We start from the raw sequence: 23,255 nt of genomic DNA, 5'->3' as shown, positions 1-23,255 counted from the left end.
ACCAACCAAGACATTGGGTCAAACAGTGTTTATTTAATGTAAAGTAACCCCAGCCCCATGGGAAAGAAATTTCCAGGGAGAACAGAGAATAATACAGATTAAATACCCACCTGTACATTCACACACACACATACACACACACAGAGACATCCAAGCTCCAACAGTGACAAATCAAACACCTCTTTCCCGCAGCCTGAGTGACAGCTGTTAGGAGGTGCTTCAGAGGTGGGGCTCCAGGATGGGTTCTAATAGCAGCAGCCTCGTCCCTCCCTGCCCTCTGCCCTGCCCCAGGGAGCTGGGGTGTCTAGGAGGTAGGTGGCAACTCTTCCCCGCTCTGCCGCAGACGCTTCTTGGCCCGGATCTCATTCATGGCCTCTTCAATGGAGCGTGTGTCCCTCTTGTTGGCCACAGGCACTGGGGGCAGAGGGGAGGGTGGGAGGGCCTAGGAGCCCTGTGCCTCAGCCTCGCTCCCCTCCCCCCATCCTGTGCTCCTCTCCCCTGCCCTCCCAGCCCCCACTGTGGCCTCACCACAGCCGTAGGTCTTGTTGGCCTGTAGCATGTGGGCCGCATCCTTGGCTGCCCCCTTCCCAATGAGGTGGCTGTACTTGTCCTTGTAGTCGCTGGCAGGGCTCACCACCACAGGTCCCTGCTGGGCTGCCTCCTCCTCCTGCCGCTGGGCCAGCTCCTAGGGGTGCCAAGGTGAGGCACCAGAGCTCAGGGCCTGAGCCCAACCCCTCCCAGGTGGGGAGCTGCAGGGCCCCAGGGACTGCCAGGCGTAACTCACCTTCAGCCTCCGTTTCTCCTCAGCCTTCTGGGGGTCCCACTCCTCGCCACGACGGTAGGAGTCCAGCTCTTCATCTGAGGGTGCAAACTCCTGGGAAAGAAGGAGATGATGGGGTCAAGGTTCCACATACATGTTTTATCTCATTCCTCTCCCTCAGCGTGGGGCACAGACTGAAAAGGAGAGAGGAGACAGCGGGGAACTCAGGCCTTTTACCTTTTTTTTTTTGGCAGTGCGGCGCGGCACGCAGGATCTTAGTTCCCTGACTAGGGTCGAACCTGTGCCCCCTGCAGTGGAAGCTCAGAGTCCTAACCACTGGACCACCAGGGAGGTCCCCCTTTTACCTTTTTGAAGATCATGACATATCGACATTCATCATCTTCCCCAAAGGAGAAGGATGTCAGGCCAGCCACTTCCACCACATCGTGTCTGGGAAGGGGGAGCGAAGGGGAAGGGCTATGTAGAGCCACGAGGGGGCCCAGCGCCCTCCTCTGGAGGGTTCTCCCCTCTGGCCCTTTCATGCCTCCTTGGCCACCCATTTCTTGCCTCCCCAGCCCAGAGACACTCACAGTATGCTCCTCTCTATCTTGTTCATCGGCTGAAACTTTTTCTTGATCTGCCCACTGTCTTGGATGAAATCTGACACCTCTTTCTCCATCTTGGTAAAGGGAAAAGGGAAGAAGATATGAGATGATGGCCCCACCCCAATACCCCTCTCCCCCGCCGGGCCAATAGACCTTGGCCTCCCACGCCTTTCCCAGCCGCCGTGCCACTGGCTTCTGGGTTTCACCTCTCTCAAGACAGTTTCCAAACAAACTGACTCTTCAACCTTCCAATTCTAACTTATTGGAAGTCCCTTCTGAGGCTGCCTTTGATCTCTCCAGTTGTTCTCACCCTTTTACGAAACTCCACTTTCTGCTGTTTCTCTTGTTCCTGTAGTTTCTTCAGGCGGGCTGCCTGCTCTGGGGGTGAGAATGGCAGCATGAGGCCAGGGGTGGAAGCATGGGCGGGGAGAGTTTGTAAGGCTTTAAAAGGGATCTCATGTCCACTGGGAGGGTATCAGGCTAGGAAGGTAGGATGACTGTTTATTTGCCAAGCATTTATTGATAGTTCCTCTATACCTGGCACTGTGCTAGGACCTGGAGCACAAAGAGGATTAAGACATAGCTTTGCCCTTTAGGAGCTCACAGTTTAGTGGGAGTAACAAAGATTAGAATCATGCTCAACCCCACTTCCCAACCCACTGGGGAAACCAACTAACAAACATTTATTTAATGCCTGCGACATACCAAGAACTATAAAGCACTTGGGGAGGTAACGAGAACAAACCGAGCCCTGGCCTCAAGGAGCTTATCATCTCATTGTCTACATAGGGAAGGGGAAATTATTTAACTTCCTATATTGTGTAACACCCCCACTTTTTACTTCTACAGCCAAGATGAAGCTGAAATGGCCACTCTGACACTCTTCTCCTTTGGGAGTGTAGGTGTCTGAGGTGAGCTGTAAAGGGAACTCCCTACCCTTGGGTCTCACTGTTCCCTCTTCTCTCTTCCGCCATTTCAAATTCTTTATAACCTTAAGGCCCACTTCTTCCACAGGATTGGAATTCCTTCAGCTGCACTGAACCTCTTCCCATTTTCTTAATCACTTCATGTCTTTGCACATGTTGTTCCTACTGCTTGAAATGCTCTTCCTCCTCTTGCAAACTTTGAGATCCACCATGAGTCAGAGTTACTCACTTCTTCCTCTGGGGCCCAAGCACATTCGGTTCAGACACCCACTACAGCATGTGCTGAGAGCTAACAGAGTGTAACTTTTGTCCTCCCTACCCCACTCTGAGCTCCTAGAAGCTACAGACCCTGTTCATCTCCTATCCAGTTACTCTCTGTGGCCCCAGGGCCCCGACAGCTCAGGAGCTCTCCTCTCTCCCACCTCAAGGGCTCTGACCATCAGCACACCCCATATCGGTCACTGACTGTTCTCGAACTGGCTTATGAGTCATCTCTCTGCATCTGAGAAAGTGGCATAAGATTATGGTTAAGAACATAGCCTTAAAAGTCACACATGGGTTTGAAACCCCACCACTTAGTAACCGTGTAACGGCAGGCAGCTGACTAAACTCTGAACTTCAGCTTCCTAGTCTGTCAACGGCCGCTGGTGAACCCACCTAGTCAGTCATGGTGTTAAATAATCCCAGTTCCCAGGTCCCATTATGCTCCCTCCTTCCTCAGAGCTTTCAGAGCTCTGCCTGGAGCACTGCGCTCCCCTCTCACTCACTGACTTACCTGTTCTTCGCATCTCAGCTCACTGCAGACTAGGTTAGGACCCCTAGGTAGCCCCTCTCATAAGTTATTTTTCATTCAGAGCACTTATAAAGTTGGTTATTAAACTCCTGTGTGATCGTTTCATCAATGCGCATTTCATCGATGCTCCAGACTGTGGGCTCCTTGAGGGTACCCTGGCCCCTAGCAACCATTCAGTAAATATGGATGTTAGTTCGACATTAAGCAGCACTTGAGCTCTTTGAAGGCACCCAGGCTGCCCTGGCCTCCCTCGGACGGGTCGGGAGCCGGTGTCCTCCCCAAGGTAGTCAGTCATTCTGTCAGACTCATTCACACTCCGCAAAGCGAGCAAGAGAGGCCTGCACCGACCGGCGGGCCGCGCCCTAAGCTTGCAGCCCAACTTGAGCCGCCTGCTGGGAAGTTACTCGGAGAACACAGGCGAGGAGACCACGGCCAATCGGACCGGGTAGGGGCATTCTCATCCCTTCAATCAACATTCACGACCCGCCCGGGGAGCTCGGGAATTTAAGGGTACAGATGAGAGAAAGGTTGGAGGGCGGCCCCAAGTAGGAGGGGCATAAGAGCACCGAAAGGACCCAGCAGCCAGTTAGAGGTGCTGAGGGGAGGGTGGGCTAGAGGAAGGTCGAACAAAACTTAATAGGTAGACCTTTAAGTTGAGGTGGCCAATAGGGGAGAAAGGACTGCGGATGGGCGTGTCCTGGATCCAATCGGAAGGGGGCGAGGCGCAGGGACTCGAGCGACGGGAGGTGGGCGGGGCCGAGCGGTCGAACTCACACCGCCCCCCCCCTCCGATCCGAAAGCGGGCCGAGGAACACCAAGGGGTTGGGTGGGGTTGAAGGCAGCCTACCAATCAGAGCACGCCACCGGCGGACAGGCGAGCGCATCAGCGAATTGAAAACAAGGACTGCGGAAGGCTAGGGTAGAAAGAGCCAAGGGCCTGCCGCTGGGCTTCAGGTAGCCAATCATCGTCCGCTAAGAACGGCGGGCGGGTCGGCACCCCTTTTAGGGAGTCGGGGGGTCTCTGAAGGGGCCCGTGAGGGGTCTTTCAAGGTGGAGAAGGTGGGGTCGTCCAAAGGGGTAGGAGTGCGGTCCTGAGAACCGGGCGAAGAAAGCCGGTTGTGAATTTGGGATCCTCACCTCGGGCCTTGCGCCGAGTCTCCTGGTCACCGAGGCTGGGTGGCTTCTCCATGGAGCTCAGGATGGAGCCCAGTAGGTCCGCCATCTTGGGAGTGACTGAGAGGGGGCGGCGCGTCTTAAAGGGAAGGGCAAAATGCCTTTAAGGCCGGAAACACGTCGGAGGCGGAAAAGCACGCACCCGCCCCGGCGCGGCTTAGATCCCTGCCCCGCGCGCCTGCAGCCTCCCGCCGGCCGAGGCCCCGCCCCCCCGCAGACAGAGGCCGGAGGCTGGCTGGTGCAGCGATGTTTAATGGCAATTCGTAGAAACCAAGCCCATGCACAAGTAGAAAGTGCTCGTGGAGCCGGCAGGAGGCCCCCGCCGCGCCTGGAGCCACAAGCCCGGCCGTGCAGCCCTCCCTGCGGCGCCTTAAATAGATTCTTCACTATACTCTGTATGTTACATTATGTACAGGCCCCCTCCCCTCGGGGACGGGGCGGGACTCCGCAACGCGTTCCTATATACACCCCCCTTTGGCCCGGAGGTTGGTGGTCAGAGTCTGTCGGGGTGACGGGGGAAGACAGGGCAAGAAAGGGAGGAAACAGACGCAGACATGCGGAGTCGGGGTGGGGGCACGGTCAGCCCTGAAACACGAGGGGCGTGCGCGTAGCGAAGGCAGAGTTGGGACCGAGGCGGATACATTCAGAGACGCGTCGAACAAATAAATAAGGCAAGTCAGGAAGGGGCCGAGGTGGGTACAGGCAGGGAGGGAGCTGTGGAGAAGGGGCAGGCAGGGCTCCGGAGGTCACAGCTGAAGATGCAGGTATGTGGGGCGTGGGTCTTCTGGAGCCAGGGACTAAAAGAGGGGGGGCACGACCCGGAGGGAAGAGGAGAAGGAGCCGGGGGTGGGAGAGGGAGTTCAGCACTTCGGAGGGGGAGGGGGTGGAGACCGAGGACGGGCTCCAAGAGAAGTGATGGGAAAGCTGCCGACAGGGGGCTCCCCCTCCCCCAGAGAGCCCTGTCCCTGTTAAGACTGCAAGAAGCGGCCCCCAGGGTGATGAGAAAGGCAGTGGAGAGGTCAGGTGGCCAGTCCGGGTTGGGGAAGCCCTTCCAGCTCCTGGTTCTGCTTCAATTCCCTCATCCTGCGGAGAAACAAGGAAGGAGTCAGAGGAGACCCGCAGATCGGGGAGGTGGGGTGGGGGAGGTGGGGTGGGGGAGGTGGCAGGCCCAAATCCAGTGAGGGAAAGGGCAGCACCTGTGCCGGCAGCGCCGCAGGAATCTCATGATCTTCCGGGCTGCCTGGTCCTGCTTCTTGGTGAGAAAGGAGCCTCTGGTGGAAGAAAGAAAAGATGAGACCTCCCACGACACTCAGGCATCCCCTGCCCTCCGCCCCTTAGGGACCCTGGCAAGGAAAGGCAGGGGGGCAGGATGATGAGTCGGGAGTCCACGGGCAGTGGGCATGGACCCAGTGGGTGGGCAGAGAGGGCTGGAGGGCTAGCGCCGTACTTGTTGCGAGCAGGCAGGGTGCCCGTGGGCCGGTGGGGAGGCCCGGGCCGGCGGCGGTAGGAACGGTAGTGCTGCTGGATGAGCACCGCCGCCCGGCGGCTCTGCTGAAACCGCTTCTGTTCATAGTAGCTTCGGAACTTGCTCTGGATCAGGATGGCCGCCTGGGTCATCTTCTTATAGAGTGCAAACTGCAGGAGTGGGGAGGAGGGGCAGGGGCTGAAATGGACAGAAACCCAAACCCCTGAGGGTCACCCCCAAGTTCAGTTGATGCAAGTCTATTTCTCTAATCCACACGCTCATGGAAAGGCTGAATCATCACAGACAACCTCACACCCAGGTCTCACGCCTAATACCTTGAGTGCAATCCAGGTCAGCTTGTGGAGAGAGAAGGGGAGTTAGGGCTCCGGCAGCATTCTGGATGCTCTGGGCTGGAATGGGTGTGTGTGGGTGTGGGTTGGTGGGTATGCTTTCAAGAGAAGACGGTCTCACCTGCTTGTACTTCCGGTAACAGCGCTGGATCACAGCTGCTGCTACCTCCTGCTGCTCCTTCAGCCGCCGGCCCTAAGGGGAGAGAAGGAGGTCTCAGCACTTAACCGCCCACCTAACGGACATCTGACCTGCCCTTCCAACTTGCCTGGGGTCCCCTGACCCTTCACCCCATCCCAGGCCTGTGTGGATGACCGTTGTCCCTCCCAAAGTCCTGGGAACCTGTAATCTCCCCACTCAAGATTGTGTAATTCATCCCCTGAAATGTCCAGCCCCCTGACCTTGTACTTTCGGAAGGCCGTCTGGATGACTCGGGCTGCCTCGTACAGTTCCCGCTGCTCGTGATCCGATAGGGTCAGCAGGGCAAAATCACTCTCCATCTTGCCACTGGCGGATGCAGAGAGAAACTCTGCCCAGGAAGGTGCCGGAGGGATAGCCAGGCGACCCCGCTCAAAGGGCAGTTCGCTGCAGGGACAGGGAGAAGGGAGGCCGTGGGGCATCTGAAGTCCCTCTTCTCCCACCTGGAGGCTGCTGTGAAGGCACAGCCCCAGCAACAGAGCCTGCAGAGTGACTTCAGAACTCAGCAGCCAGTGCCAATCCCCTTTTGAAAGGCCCTGGGGCCTGAGCCAGGATGGAGCTCTGGCCATGAGGAAGCTTCCTCCCTCCCTCCCTCCCATGTTCCTCTGAAGAAGGATGTGGAGGCTTTGTCCTGAGCTGGTCACCTGGGAGGGGCTGAGCTGGGGAAATGGTCCACATTCTCCAGGTAGCTGGCCAACCAGGACATGGTCTCGCTGAGCCCCACGGCCCCTGTCCGCTCCCGCATTGGGGCTCCGGCCTCAGGCAGCCCGACAAAGTCCTCCCGTTTAATCCGCTCTGGTGTGGCTTCGATGATCTGCTTGGCCAGTGAGATCATGTCCACCTGGATGGAGGAGAAGCTGGGTGAGCCTCAAGGAGCCCCGACTGCCAGCTGTTCCAGCCTGTTCCGGCCAAGGCCGTAGCGTCAGTCCACTTTCTATCTTGTTCCTCCTCTCAGCACCAGACGATGAGGCCTCAGGGACGGCTGTCCCTGCTAACCCTGTCTTTCTCCGCCAGTGTTCCAGATTCATTTATACTTCTTGAGGTCCCACTCAGGAGTACAGCCCTCTGTGTTGAGGCATGGAAAACATAGGCTAGGAAGGACATATACCACATGGGGATTCAGGAGCTGGGCAAATGAAGGGCTTACCCTTCCAGGCTGACTGCCCACTGTCCCACCCGGCCTGCCCCATGCCAGCTCCCACAGACTTGGCCATGCCCACCACCCCGTGCCACGCTCCAAGAATCAGCTCAGAGCCTGCCAGTCACATGACACCCTATTGAATGGCTCCAGCCTTGCCTTTGCTCCAGGCCTGAAGCCTGCAGCACTTCCTGCTGGCCACACATGAAGCAGCCTACCTTGTGGAACTGTCTACATTTTTTGTGCTCCAGTGCTACCCAGTTAATCCGTTAGCCTCTCTTAAGCAGATATGTCCCCAGTCCTAGCAGAGGATTGTGCTGCTGCACTTGAAAATTCACTCTCTCGTGTGTTCATTCATTCCACAAGACTCTCTTAGCTCTTACCCTGTGCAAGCCTCCCCACCCCACCCCACCCCCGCCCCCTTGCCCCAGGTCATTGCCAGATGCTTCCATCTTGCCAACCTCTCTGCGCCTCACTCCTCCCAACTTCCTGCCATTGCTCTCGTTCCCCAAGAACCTTGTCCCTTCGTGGATCAACAAGTAACCCCTACAGCCCAGCTCTAACTGAAGATATTCCCCAGAATTTTTAACCTCGGATGCCTCATGACTTCTGAGTCACAAGCTCTGACAGGAGCTAAGCAGAGGGTAAACTTGCCTGTCCCTAAATGAGGGTAAATGGCCCCTTCTTCCCAAACTGCAGCCAGACTCTGATTCTGTTTCATGGAATGGTCGGCATCACCCCACCCCGCGCCCCACTCTACTTCTAGCCCTCGTAATTCCATCAACATAAGCGGTACCGGGATCACATCCACAGCTGGTGGGCTGTCAGTTTCCTCTGGAGCAGCCCCACCATCTGGGGCTGGTGGGAGAGGAGGCGGTGAGGGTGGGGGCCCTTTGGGGTTGGTGGCTTCATAGTCCATGAGGAGTAGGGGGGCCTCTGGGGCACCAGAGGAGAGCCGGCCTGGGACCATCTCCATAGTAATCTCAGAGGTTGGCAGAGGAGCAGGGGGAGGACTCCCATCCGGGGCACTAGAATAGGCTGATGTGACGGAGAAAGTGCCATCCGATAGCTCCGAAGGCGAGGAGACGCTGCTCAGACCTGCAAGGTGAGGGAAGGGGGTGAGGACAGAAGACGCCACCTGCCCCCTTGCTGCTCTCAACCTCCCTGGCCTTGCTGCTCTTACCTCCCCATCCCCGCTGCCTCCTCTCGCACTCTGTCTCCCACCCTCTGACTTTCCCCTGGCCTGTCCTCCCACCCACAGTCCCCTCTTAAACCCTCACCAGTGTCTGGGCTGGAGGAGGGCGGCGACAGGGCAAGCGGGGGCTCAGCTGAAGCTTCCTGTCTCTGAAGTTCCTCAAGGCAGCGGGCGAGGCGCACGTGACCCCGGGAATGAGCCACGGACAGGGGCAGGCGGCCCAGAGAGTCGGGAATGCTCAGTGCCTGTCTGTTCCAACGGAAAAGGAGCACGGCAGCCTCCAGGTGGCCCAGGGCACAAGCCCACATCTGAGGAGAAGAGGGTGGAGGTGGAGGTGGAGGTGAGGCCTGGGGTCCGTCCTCACTCCTTCCCTGTATCCCTCAGAGGATCTTCCCTTTGAAGAGCCGTTCCCGTTTCCCATTGCCCACGTGCACTCAGGAACCCAGCATCCTCACCAGAGGAGTGCAAGAGAAATGGTCCACGTTGAGTGGGTCAACCTCTTGCTCTAAGTCCAAGCTTCCGGTCTCCACACTCCTGGAGGGTTTGGGAAAGGGACAACAGGGTCCAGTTAGGGAGAAAGGGCGCCCAGTAGGAACTTCAGAGTCGAAGGGACTGGGAAGCACTAAGGTCAGTGGGATAAGCAGTCAAAGAGATTAATGAATGTAAGGAGGTCAAGAGGTCAGCGTTGTAAGTCTGGGGACATTAAAACTCCCCCAAGTGCAAACCCTCTTCCAGCCCCTCTTCCTTTCCACAGTGACCCCAGCTCCCATGGCAGGGCTCCAGTTCCTCCTCAGTCCCTGGGCACCCCCGCCCTGCACCCGCTGGCCCCGGCTCACCGCCACTGGCTCAGGGTCTCGATGAGGCGGGCGTAGCCCTGGGCAGCGGCCAGGTGCAGCAGGCTCATGCCCCGGAAGGGGCTTCCATGGGCCAGACGTTCAGGACCCCTCCAGGTGGAGCGTGGGATCATGCTCTCTACCAAGACTACCACCCGTGCCTCGAACCCGGGCCCCTGGCCTTCATCCTGTGGTGCACACACCCTTAGGTAGAGACCTGAGCATCCCCAGCCTGGCATGGCCTTAGCCACCCCGCGCCTGTCCTCTCAGCTTCCAGTTCTGCCCTCTCCCCACATGTCCCAGTCTAGGTTCCCACCACTCGGATCTCTGATGGCCCATCAGTCCTCCCAGTTCAAGTTCCTGGGTGTCCCCTCCCCCCCACAGGCAGCTTCCTCCGGGTGCCAGACCTCACACCCACTTGCCCATGTTGTGCCTTCACTTTGGCTCAGATCAGTGCCATATCCACAGATGACCTCTCCCCCTCAGAACTCAGAGTCCTCTCCCAGCCTTCTTCCCTCCGAGACCTGGGACCCCCAGAGCACTGAGCCCCAACTCCCTGGATCCCCTCCCCCACCCTCTCCCTCACCTCCACCCTCCGTCAGGCCAGAAATAGTCTGAAGCCTGTCATGCCAAGAGGGTGCCCAGAATAGCCACTCTTGCCGCGGGGCGGGGGTGGGAGCAGGATGACGTCAGGGAGCAGGGAGGAGGACTGGCTGGGGACCGGAGAGCGAGGGGAGTCACACACTAGAGCCTATTTCTACAGGAAGACCCTCCCCCTGCTCCCTACCGTAGAGTGCCCTCCTCATGGAGGTACCTGAATTGGAGGGGCATCAGGACCCTGGTAGGGGGCCTGCCCAGCTGCTGCAATCTCTGCCATCCGCTTCTCCATCTGCTCCAGTCGCTCCAGGATGGACATCCGGAACTGGTTGTCTGAGAGGGAGTGGACATGGGGGGCTCAGTGGGCAGAGTCTAGGGGATGCCCTGGACACCAAAACTGGACCCTGTTCCAGAGTCTGGGTGGTGAAGACACAATCATATCCTTTCCTCCTCTCCAAACAACGGCCCTTTACCCACCCATCTTCTGAATACAGTCCCCCAGGACCAGTCCTCAAACTAGGGGTCTTCATACTATCCATCGACCTAGGACCTGAATCCAGAACCAAGACTGTGTCCTTGAAGACACAGACAGTAGTACTCCCCACAGGGAATCCAGCCCTAGCTGCCCCAGATCTCACACACACACACACACACACACACACACACACACACACACACACACACTCCCAGCCTTCTCCCAGGTGGACAGTTCTGTCCCTTCTTGCCCCAGACACTACCTCTGTAGTGGGCTGGGGCTCAAGGACTCCAGGGTCCCTCCTCTCTGTTAACCACTGCCCCAAAGAGCTCAGAGACTGTGATTTGAAAAGCACCACCCCCTCCTCCTGGCCCCCCGCAGCTGTCCACAAAGAGGATGGCGGGGAGGGGAGGTGACAGAGATGGATGGCCACGTCCATTCCTCCTCCTCCTCCCCCACCCCATGCACAAATGCACACGCGCACATGCACACATCCCAAGCTATATCTGTTCCCTCCTGAGATCACACAAGGACAAGGAGGGGAGGCAGGAGGGGATCAGAGCCATGGGGAAACAGAGAAACCGGTGCAGGCTGGGGATGTTCTGAGATGCCAGGACAGAAGGGCATGAAGGTAGAGAGGGGACAGTGGGGAGGAGGTGGAGAGGGATGAGCAGAGACTCAGGTGTGACAGGAGAGTGTGGAAGAGGTAAACAAGGAGAGGAGAGAAAGGGCAAAGGAGAGCTGGGGGATGTACCAAACAGGAGATAAGGAAGAGGGGAAGTTAAGACAAGGGTCCAAGGAGAAATGGAAAGAAGAGGGAGGCAGGAGACCCACAGGAGAGACGGTAAAGCACAGATTAGATAGGGACAGGAGGAGACGGAGACAAGCAAACCTTGAGAAAGAAGCAGATGCGGAGAGAAACAATTCTGAAAGCCACAGGAGGGATAACCAGTAAAAGGGACAAACACAGTTCTGGATTTAAACAAATACACACACGTACATGTGTGTATGTATGTGCACCTCTGTAAGAAAATATATTAAAGGTGGTGTATGTTACTGAGCAATGTTATAGTCAATTTTCATTTTCTACATTGTGCTTTTCTATAATTTCAAAATTTTCTATAATAAATGGCTATCTTTATAATTACAGGGGAAAATGATAAGAAAGTTTCAATACGTGTTTAGGTACACGTATACACTCATGTGTATTCCGTGTATGTTGCTCTAGACCCTGTCGCTGCCCCTCCCATCCTTTGAGATGCAGAGGACAGGACAAGCACTGGGACAAAGCTGGCTCCAAGATTTACAGGGAAGAGGAGATGAAGGAAGTTTGCTGCCTCACCCAGAAATGACCAGTGAAGCGGGAGCTGGGAAGAGTGGTAAAGGAGGGGCAAGGCAGTGGCTGCCTGAGTCCTGAGGGGTCTAGGAACATGACATGCTCAAAGGTTGTGGGGGCAGAGGGCTAGGTACTCACCGTCCAGTGACAACCAGTCAAGCTGAGTACTAGGCAGTGACAGGAATCGGCGGGCTCGATACTCAAAGAGCACGGAAGCAGAAAGGGGTCCCTCCCGCCCTGCCACCTGCAAAGACACCAGCCCAACCTCATGGGCTGGGAAGGGCAAGGATCAGCGAGGGGGCTCTCTTTCCTGGGCTCTTTCTCTGACCCCTGTGTCAGGGTCACAGGTGATCATTTCACATCTACCTCCCCTACTCCCCCTGCTGTGGGCCCCAGAGGCTCCTGGCTTCAGTGGCCTTGGCACTAACTGGGGAGGGATTCCCTTCATTTGAGAACTTAATACCTACTATAGGCCAGAGACCCCTTGGATTCTAGACCCTGTACTTAAGGATGTTGTTGTTCAGCACCAAGGTATAGAAGCAGAGGATCAAAAAACACCTATACTTATAAACAACTTGATGATGGTGAAATCTCTTGATTCCCCAAGATCAAGGTCCAGAGGTCATAACCCTGTTACTAAGATGTGGGAAAGGAATTAGCTGCTCACCAACAGGGTCTAATAAGAGCTCTTTCCCAGGGTCTCAATGTCTATAGCCTTGAGAATGAAACCACCAGGCCCTGGCCCCAAGACCAGAAGCTGAGACTCCCAATTCCTAGCTTCTCTGGTCTCAGCCCCTCTCCTGCAATCCAGGGCTGCTGAGACTGGGGGAGGACACACTCATAGACAGCAAAGCTGTCAACCTGTCACTCTAGTGGTCCTTAGGGTCCCACAGCAGCATTGCTGAGTGCCGGGTAAGGGGCAAAGTTGGTGGCAAAAGGGCAGAGATGAGCCTTGGCAATGACATCTAGACCGGGGCTGTCCAAAAGAACTTTTCCTCAGTGATAGAAACATTCTGCATCTGCACTGTCCAATAGGGTAGCACTAGCACATGTGGCCACTGAGCACCCAAAATGTGGTTAGTGTGATGGAAGAAGTGAATTTTAGGGCTTCCCTGGTGGCACAGTGGTTAAGAATCTACCTACCAATGCAAGGGACACAGGTTCGAGCCCTGGCCCGGGAAGGGCATCCCACATGCCAAGGAGCAACTAAGCCCGTGCACCGCAACTACTGAGCCTGAGCTCTAGAGCCCGCAAGCCACAACTACTGAGCCCACGTGCCACAACTACTGAAGCCTGCGCACCTAGAGCCCATGCTCCGCAACAAGAGAAAGCCATGACAATGAGAAGCCCGTGCACCACAATGAAGAGTAGCCCCCTCTCACCGCAACTAGAGAAAGCCCGTGCGCAGCAACGAAGACCCAACACAGCCACAAAAAAAAATTAATTAATTAATTAATTTTTAAAAAAAGAGAAGTGAATTTTAAATTTTATTTAATTTTAATTCATTTCAATAGGCACATGTGGCTAATGGCCACCATATTGGACAGCACAGGTCTAGAAGCCAATGTCCTTCAGTCCCAAGACTGGTTGGAGGAGACCAACATCTCTCCCTTCTCATTCTCCCAAGAACTCCCTGGATTGGAGCCAGAGGGCCTGGACAGACATTAGAGACTCCTTGGGTCAAATGCCTGACCTTACAGGAGGGGAGGCCAAGGACCTAAAAATAGAACAGACTTACCCAAGGTCACCAGTCAGCTAAGAAGTAGATTTCTTAGACCAGAACTAGACCTTCTGACACCTAAGCTCAGAGTCATCTGCCTGCTGGCGGACCACAGGGCTCAGCCCCAGGACTGGATGAGGTCCTTCCACTCTCAGCAACAACCCAACACGTTTGTTCCCAGTGCTTCCTGGAAGTCCTAACTGTCCTATCTTAGTCCCTTCCCCTACCATTCCCAGCCCCCATACCGGGACAGTAGCAGCGTAAGACACCAGGCTGGACAAGGGAGGCTGGCACTGCGATGTGATCGAAGACGCAGGAGTAATGCTCGGCGGCCTCTGTCCAGGGTCCTGTGATGAGCACCTTGACCCCACCCTGCAGACGGAAGTCAGAGAGCTGTGTGACTGGGGCTCTCTCTGTTGATTAGCCCTTCACTCACTCACTCATTCATTCATTCAGACCCTGAGAGAGTATCTACTGTCCTCTGTACACCCCTGGGTCTGGCGTGCAGGGATTGGACAGGACCCAGTGGAGTGAACTCAACCCACTGTCCCTTCTCCCCACACTCCTGTTCTCTACCTGAATCTGCCAGAAATGGGGAACTCATTGCCTCCCCCAAGGCTACCAACCCATTTGCAGATAGCTGTCACTGGAAGGAAGTCCTTTTCTCAGGCCCCCTCTGGACCCCCACTGAAGTTCCTGCTTTCCCTCCCTGGAGCAGCAAAAAGCAGAACTTCTCCATTGCTGAACACAGTCTTTCAGCTTGCCAAAGTCTGCAATCACATCCCAGTTGTATTTTCTCTTCTCCAGGCTGAGTTGTCCCAGTCCCTCCCCGGCCCCACCCCACCCCACCCCACCCCATGAAACAGTCACCAAGGAATGAAGTCCCCTGGGGCACTTGAGGGACTCATGCAATCACAATTCACAGGTGGAAGGAGGAGGGAGGGAGAAAGGGTTAGTCAGAGGGCCTATGAAAACAGGAAAGGAGCTACACTCTACGAAAAATAGAGGTTGGGAAGAGAACTAAGCAGCCGTGGGAACGGAGGGAAACTAGGTCACAGACCACGGGGTAAGAGGGATGCAAGAGGGAGGAGAGAAGCCTGAGACTCACCTCAGGGTAGGACCACTCTGGGGAGAAGTCTGTGATGGTGCTAAGAGCAGGAGAGAGCTGGGGGGCTGGGGCAGGGCCACTCGGAGCTTCGTCACTGATGAGTTCTCCCATGAGGTCAGGGAATGATGAAAGACTGAAGGGCTCCAGTTCACTGGCCCCACCAGCTCCTCCAAACAAGGCCTCCCCTCTTCCTACTCTGCCCGATGGCTCCAAGGGGGAAGGTGAGGGTGCGGGTGAAGGAGGGGGTGAAGGTACAGGTGGGGCAGCCCCCTGGGCCTTGAGCTCCTCCCCACTGTCATCATCTTGAATGAAGAAGCAGTTTCCTCTTCTCCCGCCTGCTCTGGGCTGTGGAGGGGGACCCCGAGCAGCTGCCTGGGGCTCCAGGGCAGCAGCGGGCTCTAGGGCAGGACAGGGGGTATGGGCGGCCTCTGTCTCAGGGAAGTCTGGGCTTACCCCCTGCCCTCCTCCATATGTCTGGCCCCTCTGTGGGCTGTTGAGAAAACGATCCGGGTCAAAGGCAGGGCTGGGAGGAGCTGGCGGGGCAGAGGGCTCAGACCCTACGACTACAGCCAAGCTCATGGAAGGCCTAGGATCGGCCTGGGAAGCCAAGTGCCTGGTGGGCGTCAAGCCCCCAGTTCGCTGCTCCAGTCCCGTCAGGAGGAGGATAGCAGTGCCTCCTGTCGAAGAACCCCCTCGGGAGGTGGGAGGGCTAGGTCTGATCTCTAGGGGTTCCGCAAAGCCAGAGGAAGAGGAGGAAGAGGAAGAAGAAGATGGGGAGGTATGTGCCTTGGGGAGCTCTGGGGGAAGTGGGGCTATCAGTGGAGGGGGTTCAGGGGGATGGGGATGGGGGACAGAGGTCAGGGTTAAAGCTCGGGGCTCCACTTTGGGAGAGATGATGCGGTGTTTCGTGCTGCTGCATTTGTGGGTAAGGCTCCCAGAACCTGCAGTGGAAGGGGTGGTGGGGAGAGAAGGGATACGACACATCTTTCTCCAGCCTTCCCTTACTGGAAAGCTTTCATGCATTTCCTGAGATGTCACTAAATACCAGAGGTGCCATACTGATTATGGCCACTGGGAGGCGGCAGAAATATTTCTCCTCCCCCTCCCTCCCCCTGGAGGAGCACTGCAGGAGAGGATTGAGGGCTTGGCGGAATAGCTGAGAGAAATAGGTAAAGGCATAGAAAAAGGACAAAAGAACAGAAGCAAATGGGTACCAACTAAGAATAAAGCTAAGCCTGTGTGTAAGTGGTAGTGCTGGGGTGGCCAGGAGCTGCTATATGAAGAAAGCAAATAGAGAGCCTGGGCTGCCAGGAATCAAGTAAAAGGAACTGGGCAGTGTGCAGATGGGAAGGCCTCTGCTCATCTGGCCCATCTTTCTGGAACATGCAAAAGACATGCAAATAAGCATGCAAATCCCAGCTATCCCCCCTGGTGTGAGTAAGGGCAGCACACTAGGAGGGAGGAGGGTTCCAAGGTCAGGGGTCACTAACCAAGGCCCCCACTGCAGAGACAGGCATGAGTTCGGGGTGCAGGCTTGGTCGGGTGGGTGTCCAGGATCTGCTGCACCAGCTGCTCTACAGAGAACTCCTCTGTCCCGTTCCCACAGCTCCACTTGATGCCATGAACTAGAGGAGAGTTGGGGGGAAGTGCTGTGGGACCCCCACAAAATAGTCACCAGGGAACCTTAATGGCTCTTCCAAGCACCTGAGATGCTCTAAGACTTCTGGCCGGGTGAACAGAGGCCAGCAGCCTCAAGACGGCTCTGACCTGTAGCTCACAGCTGCCCTCCATATTCCAACACCTTAGATCACATCAGGGACCCTGGTACCCACCCACCCACCCAGGAAAGACCCCTCCTGGCTTGGGGGGAAATGGTCACCCCACAGACTCCTGAGTATAGAACCCTGGTCCCTTTGGGAGCTCCCTATGTCCACTCTCCCCATTGAGAGCCGTCCTAGCCCTGCTGCCTTACACATGGGCTTCAGCTGTCCCAACAGCTCCTCCCGGGACCACCTGAGCCACTCTCGACGGTCGCTGCTGATGGAACAAAAGATGGGGCTGCAGCCCTTTCCACAATCCTCCAGGGCTGGGACGTTCAGGTAGTGCACAAGGACGATGTCAGGGTTCTGAGAGCACAAGGGTACACGCAGAGTGCTATGGGGTCCTGCTGCCCAGGGGTTCAGCCTCCTAGTCCTCACTTTCTTCCCAGCCACCCCCAACCTCAGCCCCCAAGTTCTGGCTCTCTCCATCCCCAAACCCCTTTCTCTTCTTCCCAGTCGCCTTTTCCCACTCAGAACCTAGTCATCCTTCCACTTCATTCTTGCAGACCCCCACCTCCCTCAAAGAGCCAGGTAGACTCTGTCTCCCTGAGCTCTTCCATCCTCACCTGGAGCAGCCAGTAGCAGCGCCGATGGAATGTGGGGACGATGGAAGAGTGAACGTAGCAGCCATAGAGACACTGCCAGGAGACAGGCTGGGGTGGGGGGAGGGCTAGTCTGCTCCCCAACTCTTCCTCTGTTCAGTCCCTTTGCAGGAATCCCAATCTTTCCACCAGTTCCTCTTTAACCCTCACCCACCCCCACCTATTCCCCACACCTTTCAAATCCCAGCACCCCAAGTCACCCCGGGACGGAGAGGAGGGAACAGTGGGGCCAAGGCCTTACAACAAGGACCAGATTTGCCATATGGGACTATCCAAAAATCAGAGAGCATGGCAACAACACATCCAAGATGAGGAGCAATGATTTGAGAGAAGAGAAACCTGTGCTTAGAGGGTCAGTACTCGGACCCCTGCGGGAAATGCAAGAGAAGTAAGGGGATTGGGCATCTGTGTCCTCCAGAGGGAGGTGTGGCCTAAGTCCTGGAGAATTGGGTCATGGAGGGAAATGGGAAGCAGCGAGTGGGCTAAGCAACCACCTAGCGGATCCAAAGTGAGTGAGAAGGGAAGAGTGACTGGGAGGGTGGTAGACAGAGAATGTCACCAAGCCCTGGCAGGGCTGGAACCCAGCTAGTGGGGAGAAGGAGGGCCAGGGCAGGTGAGCTGGAGGCCTCGCTTACCTCCATGCCCTGGACCTTCAGCTTCATGTGGTCCTCTCGGGTGGTCTTCCCGTCCTTCCGCTTCTTCCAGAGGTAACCATCCTTCCGGTATTTCACCTTCTTGCGGTTGTAGAGGATAATAGAGCCGTTCTGAGGCCTGAGGAGGGAAGGATTGGCCTTGAGTTCTGTGTACAGAACCCAGGATCTCTGCCACTCCCCACCTTCACAAAATTTCTCACCTTGTCTTGGGTGCACAGGATAGCCACTCATCATGCTTCTCGAAGGTGATCAAGTAGGATGCAATCTCCTGCAGGAGAAGAGGCACTCAGGTGGGTATCCCCTTTCCAAAGTCTCAGGCTGGCCTCCTGGTCATTCTCATCTATACCTCGGGGATAACAACAGCATCTGCTCTACAGCGTCCTTGGAGGACTGAAGGAGATAATGCAGGACGAGTACGGAGCAGAGTGCTTGGTTTGTAGGAGATACTTTGTAAGTGGTAGATAGTATCTTTACACAGGTGGATATGCCAAGGAGAAGCAAGCTACTACAAGACGCAGGGCTTTATACCTCTCCTAGGATCCTCAAAGAGCCTAGAGAACGTTGACAGGCACAGCAAGACCCCCATTCACTCTCCTCCAGCCCACCAGGCCCTGCTACGCCCTAATCCCCCAGGCTCCCTAGAAAACCTCATTTGTATTCCACCGTAGCCGCTCTGGAGGCAGCAGCGCACAGCGAGGAAGACACTCCAGCAGCTTCTTGGGTAGAAAGATCTTCAGGTGGTGGCTGTTCTCTAGAGGGGATGAAAGGGAGGACTTAGTGTGCTGCTCCTGATATCCCTGTGATAATCCAGGGGAAAAGGGCCAAATCCAGAGCATGGGGCGGGGTGGGGTGGGGTGGGGTGGGGCAGGGTGGGAGGGTGGGATGAAATGATGACAAGGAGAGCAGAGATCCAAGAATTAGAAGGTCACCACTACTTGGGGAGAAAAAAAGGCTGTGCCCAAACTGGGAACCTGGATTGTGAACTCACCAGCAACCTCAGTGGTGTCCTTGGTATTCATGGTGAGGGCTCCAGGGGGCAAGGTCACCCCCGGCCTGAGGGGCCGGGGGGAGGGGGAGTCTGTGCTGGGAAGGGAGAGAACAAGGTCATGGCAGAAGCCTCCACACTATCCAGGATGAGGAGGATGAGGTGGGAGACCAGGTACAGAACTGGGTCGTGATATCTAAGAAAGATGAGGAAGTGAGAGGAAGGGGCTGGGCTATGATGTCAGAGTACAGCCAGGGAATGGAGGAGAGGGAGAACCCAGACATGGTGCCAGGAACCAACACGAGTGGGAGACACAACAGAACAGAGTAATCAGGAAGAGACCGGCAGGGTGGGGGAGGGGCGAAGGCCGGCGGGGCTGGCGTTGGGCTCTTGCGAGTCTGGGGCTCAGGTCCTGGGGCTGGGACTCAGAACATCCGGTTCTTGGAGGATGCTTTGGCAAATGAGAGCCTGGATGCTGGGGGGAGGGCAGGAGATCTAAGTCCGGGTGGAGAGCTAGGCCTCAGAAGACACACCCTGAGTTACTTCTCTATTTGATTTTTTCGAAGGGGAAGGGCATATCTGACAACTGATCTTAACCTACACCCTTCCCTCCAGATTGGTCAGGGCCTGGTAGAATCTGGGCTAGACACCAGGACCCAGCTACCCACCCTCAGGACAACCCATCCTCCATCCTGAGGCTGACCGCCCTGTGCACCCCGCCGCACCTCTCTCCCCAAAGCCTCTGTCTCCCTCGGCCTCCAGGCCTACTCTACCCCATCTACCACTCTGGCTCCAGCCTGAGCCCCCACCCTCCTGGGGGAACCGATGGAGGCTGGAGGATGCTCTCAGCGCGGGCTCCACCAGGTGTCCGGGGATGGGGAGGGGGAAGAGGCCCGTCCGAGCTCAGCTGTGAGCACTGGAGCCTGGGTTGGGGTAAGGACTCCGCCCTAGGGCGCAGGTGCGCAGTCCGGGATGGGGAGCCGGCCAGGGTGAAAAGCGGGCCCGGGGGCGGCCCCCCCACGGCGGGGCGGTGGTCCCCGGAGACACTCCGAGGTGGGAGGATCCCGCCTCCCTCCCGCACGGAGGGGTGTCCTGCAGGAGATGCGGAGCAAAGTCTGCGGGCGCGTGGCGGGCAAGGGGCAGTGCGGGTGCCGGGGTGCGGGGGTCCCCGGGACGGTCCGGCCCGGCAGGTCCGCCGTGGGGCCCTGCGCCGAGCTGCGCCCCCTGGCGCGGGGAAGGAGGACGGAAGCGGGGAGTGGGGGCGAACCGGGAGAGGGCCGGTGGTCCCCGGCGCGGCGCGCAACGTCCGGACCGGTGGAGCTGCGCCCCCTGGCGCGGGGGCGGAGAGGCGGGCGAGAGGCCCCGGCTCTTACCTCCCGGGGTCCCGCGGGTGACGGCGGCAGCGGCCATTCTACCCCACACCGACCCCCCCCAGCGCCGGCTGACAGCGGCGTCCAACGTCACTGCGCACGGGGCGGGGCCTCCCAATTAAGGGGATGGGGGTCGGGACGACAACCTGGGGTCAGCACACGTGGGGCTCTGGGTGGGGCGCTGGCTGGAGGGACTCGGCTTCCAGGGCCCCGAGCCAGGCGGAGGGACGGACTGCCGGGAAGTCCCGGAAGGAGCCGCAGCGCTGAGGGGCAGGATGCGGGGTCCCGGAGGCGGAAGCTGGGCCGATTGACGTGACCTCGGCCGGGGGAGTGGGGCGCGGGCGGCCGGCAGCGCTGGGCGGGGGACGCTGGAGCCGGCAGGACTTTTTTCGGGCACAACTCCTTGAATTTGGGGGACACAGCCCGACTTCATTTTAGCGGGGTCCTCACGAAGGTGAAAGGAGCCCTCCCGCCCCACGAGCCTCTCCATCACTACTTCGCGGAGAGAAAGACAACTCCAGGCTCAACTTGCTTGCTTTTTAATAACAGAACAAGAAGAGAACACAGTGGCAGGGAGCCGGCCTGCGGGACGACAGGCCTTGAGGAGCTCCTGTGAGAGGGGCGGGTAGAGATGGGAGGCCAAGGGAGCCCCGTTCGTGCCTAGTTCAGAGGATGGGAGAGGAAAGTGAGAAAGGTCAGGGAAAGGGGGAATGCCTTGATGTCAGAAATGCTGGAGATTCCAGCGCCCAGAACTAGTCGTGGGCCCTGGAGCACGCTAGCATCTTGGGCGTGGGCGGCTTCTCCTTACTCCTCCGACAGCAACTCCACCCCCCAGGGATTGTAAAGGGGGTCCCTACTGGTTGTGACAGTGCTGAAGGAGGCCAGAGAGCTCGGCCGCCCGGAGAGACAAGACCCCTCCTGGCCCAGGGGACTCCAGGGAGACCAAAGCAGCTGTAATGAATGAGAAATTGAAGGAAAAAAAAGGAAGAATCAAAAAATAGGTCTCTCTCCAGATTTCCTAGTCCCCAAACCCAGGCACTCCCAAGTCTCTGGCTCTCGTCTACTTTATTTTTGTTCCTCTCAAATCCAGCTATCCAACGTGCCTCTTGGCTCCCGCTGTCTCTCCAGGCAAGACGAGGCATCCACATCACCCTCCACCACCCCACCGAGTTCCTGCTCAACCGTACCTGGGCCCTGCCAGGAGCGAGGAAGTGGTCCTCTTCCCGTGGAGAGTTTGCCCTCTCCTCTTCCAGACCAGGGTGTTCGGTGGTGTTGGGGAGTCCACAGCCGTCGTCGTCAAGCACCAGGGGCTCAGAAGCAGCCCTAGAGCTGCCCCACTGGGCCTTCTTCAGTCTGTGGAGACTTCAGACTTAGGAAAGAGGTGTCTGGAGGCCAGGCTTCCTGTCTCTCCGTTCTTCACCTTTCTGCCCTGAAATACTTCCTGCTGGGACCCAGGAGTGTTGTCATCTGACTTCCAACTCTCCACTCCCAACTTTCTGCTCCCCTCAGACTGAAGTATTTTCAGTCCAGGGGATCAAGAGGTGACCTCTAGCTCTGCACTATCCTCCAGTTGTATGGAGTGCTTTCCTGTCTTCAGTGACCTGGTTTCCACTCCTTTCAGCTCATGTGGCTCATCCCCCATCCCTTAGTTCCCTCCTCATTCCCATACTATAGAAATTTTGCTTCAATCTCACCAAGACCATGGCACAGTCCCAAACAACCTCCAATTCCTTTAAAGCTCTCCACCTCTTCTTTAGTTCAAACCGTCCTGTCCCCATACCCTGTTTGGCTCCCGGAGCCCAAATGTCTCTCCTTACTCATTGATGATTCTCTGTCGCCTCCTTAGATCCTCCAGGTGATAAGTGACAGCCCTTACCCGGGCTGGGATGCCCCCAGATCCCTGCTGCATTCCCGCCAAATGTGGCCTCCTTCTCTTTCTTCTGCAGAGCACCTCAGGGGGTGGGAGCCCTTCGGGGGGGTACAGGCCAGGCTGGGAGCAACCAGTGGCTCTCTGTGCCAGAGAATAGGGAAGAGGAGCTAGAAGGCAGAACTGAGTCTCTCAGGGGAGCTGGGACTGAAATAGGGAGTCAGGGGTCTTGGGAAGCCCAGATCACAAAAACACAGCTGTGATCTGGAAAACATGGTGACTGATTCATAGGAAGGAGGGCCTGGTCAGTGCACTGGCTGGGGGACACCAGAGGGAAGGGGTAATAAGGAGAGCTGGGGATAGGATAGCAGTGGGTGCAATCTTAACTGAGAGGTGTCAAAGGGCAGAGAGTTTGTCATACCAGCAGGGGTGGGATGTACTGTTCCTCCATCCAGGTGGGGCTGTGAAGCACAAAAAGGGGGCTAAGTACAGAGAGAACATCCCCATCCATACTGTTTCTCTAACAACCTCTCCCAACCACCTATTTGGCATTAGGAGCTAAAATGTCCATCAGCTGGTGGGGCAATTATCCCCAGACTAAAGCTTATTGCTACCATAAGGCTTTATGGTAGTTTAAAATTGTAGAGCTTCCCCTCCCTACCTCCAGTTAATCCCCATTTTCTCCATTTCTACCCACCTGGGCCTTTGACTAAGGTTCTCCCAGAAGGTGTCTCCATAGAGCTGGGGCGTCAGTCTGAGGCTCCGGGAAGGCAAGCTGGGTGGTGGAGATCGGCTGACCACCCTGGAACACCTGAGGTGAGGACAAGGTAGGCTCAGGTCTGGCTCTTCCCTTACAGCATCTACTCACTCCAGGAATTTAGGAGTCTTATCTTACAACGGGACCATACAGCTGTCCAGGCTCCCTCAAGCCTTGTCCTCCCTTATCCATTTTAGCTGAGGAAGGTGGTGAGGCCTTTTATTTGAAAGGAGATTGGAGCTGGAGTGAGCATGGAGATTAGCAACTGTTTGAGCTTCAGATCTCGCTGAATCTCAAACGAGTACACCTCGCAACCAGGGAACATCATATTGAGCAAGCAGGGCTGTCAAAGACGAAGGCCCCCACTACTCAAGTGATGCGACAGGTTCCTTTTAGTCAATGTAAGTATCCAGGAGAGCAGGGCCTCTGTTCACCCCTGCTTTATCTCCCCATCTCAGAAATACTAATATCCTTTAGGTAGGGAGGGGTGTGCAAAGCTGTTTGAGAACAGTTCTCATCACTCCTAAAGCC

At 56.7% G+C, this 23,255-nt stretch overlaps 3 protein-coding genes across 21 annotated transcripts in view; all 3 read right to left on the bottom strand.

The window, feature by feature from the left end:
- Positions 1-13: 13 nt before the first annotated feature.
- SPAG7 (sperm associated antigen 7) lies at positions 14-4,450 on the bottom strand. 2 transcript variants are annotated; one of them, XM_082371109.1, is made up of 7 exons: positions 4,222-4,450; positions 1,676-1,743; positions 1,351-1,439; positions 1,126-1,210; positions 785-874; positions 529-685; positions 14-414 (listed from the first exon to the last, which is right to left on the bottom strand). In XM_082371109.1, the coding sequence occupies exons 1-7, from the start codon at positions 4,304-4,306 to the stop codon at positions 305-307; spliced, it is 684 nt and encodes a 227-aa protein (XP_082227235.1). In that variant the 5' UTR covers positions 4,307-4,450; the 3' UTR covers positions 14-304. The 2 variants fall into 2 exon arrangements, with proteins under 2 accessions (XP_082227235.1, XP_082227236.1); XM_082371110.1 differs by lacking the exon at positions 4,222-4,450 and adding an exon at positions 3,067-3,498.
- A 43-nt stretch (positions 4,451-4,493) lies between these two features.
- Positions 4,494-20,323, bottom strand: CAMTA2 (calmodulin binding transcription activator 2). Of its 14 annotated transcripts, none has more exons than XM_082371017.1 (23): positions 20,104-20,319; positions 18,734-18,828; positions 18,393-18,496; positions 17,946-18,013; positions 17,728-17,863; positions 17,057-17,143; positions 16,643-16,796; positions 16,161-16,295; positions 14,671-15,611; positions 13,808-13,934; positions 11,981-12,115; positions 10,249-10,364; positions 9,438-9,622; positions 9,057-9,135; positions 8,687-8,909; positions 8,203-8,504; positions 6,913-7,109; positions 6,472-6,655; positions 6,194-6,265; positions 6,058-6,078; positions 5,705-5,892; positions 5,454-5,528; positions 5,142-5,340 (listed from the first exon to the last, which is right to left on the bottom strand). In XM_082371017.1, the coding sequence occupies exons 2-23, from the start codon at positions 18,762-18,764 to the stop codon at positions 5,277-5,279; spliced, it is 3,624 nt and encodes a 1,207-aa protein (XP_082227143.1). In that variant the 5' UTR covers positions 18,765-18,828; positions 20,104-20,319; the 3' UTR covers positions 5,142-5,276. The 14 variants fall into 14 exon arrangements, with proteins under 14 accessions (XP_082227151.1, XP_082227143.1, XP_082227149.1 ...); XM_082371023.1 differs by having other exon boundaries at positions 17,057-17,128; positions 20,104-20,318; XM_082371025.1 differs by lacking the exon at positions 6,058-6,078 and having other exon boundaries at positions 4,494-5,340; positions 17,057-17,128; positions 20,104-20,316.
- A 300-nt stretch (positions 20,324-20,623) lies between these two features.
- The window catches only part of INCA1 (inhibitor of CDK, cyclin A1 interacting protein 1), an 8,710-nt gene continuing 6,078 nt past the window's right edge, over positions 20,624-23,255 (bottom strand). For all 5 annotated transcript variants that reach the window (XM_082371105.1, XM_082371101.1, XM_082371102.1 and 2 more), the window contains exons 3-7: positions 22,665-22,778; positions 22,389-22,428; positions 21,918-22,111; positions 21,288-21,453; positions 20,624-21,051 (exon numbers count right to left, since the gene is read on the bottom strand). In XM_082371105.1, the coding sequence (XP_082227231.1) occupies positions 20,905-21,051; positions 21,288-21,453; positions 21,918-22,111; positions 22,389-22,428; positions 22,665-22,778 (661 nt within the window). In that variant the 3' untranslated portion in view covers positions 20,624-20,904. The remainder of the gene's footprint in view (positions 21,052-21,287; positions 21,454-21,917; positions 22,112-22,388; positions 22,429-22,664; positions 22,779-23,255) is intronic.

This window comes from Balaenoptera borealis, assembly GCF_965194805.1.
Source record: "Balaenoptera borealis genome assembly, chromosome: 20".
NCBI classification, from domain to species: Eukaryota; Metazoa; Chordata; class Mammalia; order Artiodactyla; family Balaenopteridae; genus Balaenoptera; species Balaenoptera borealis.
This window is presented reverse-complemented; position numbering and strand designations above follow the sequence as displayed.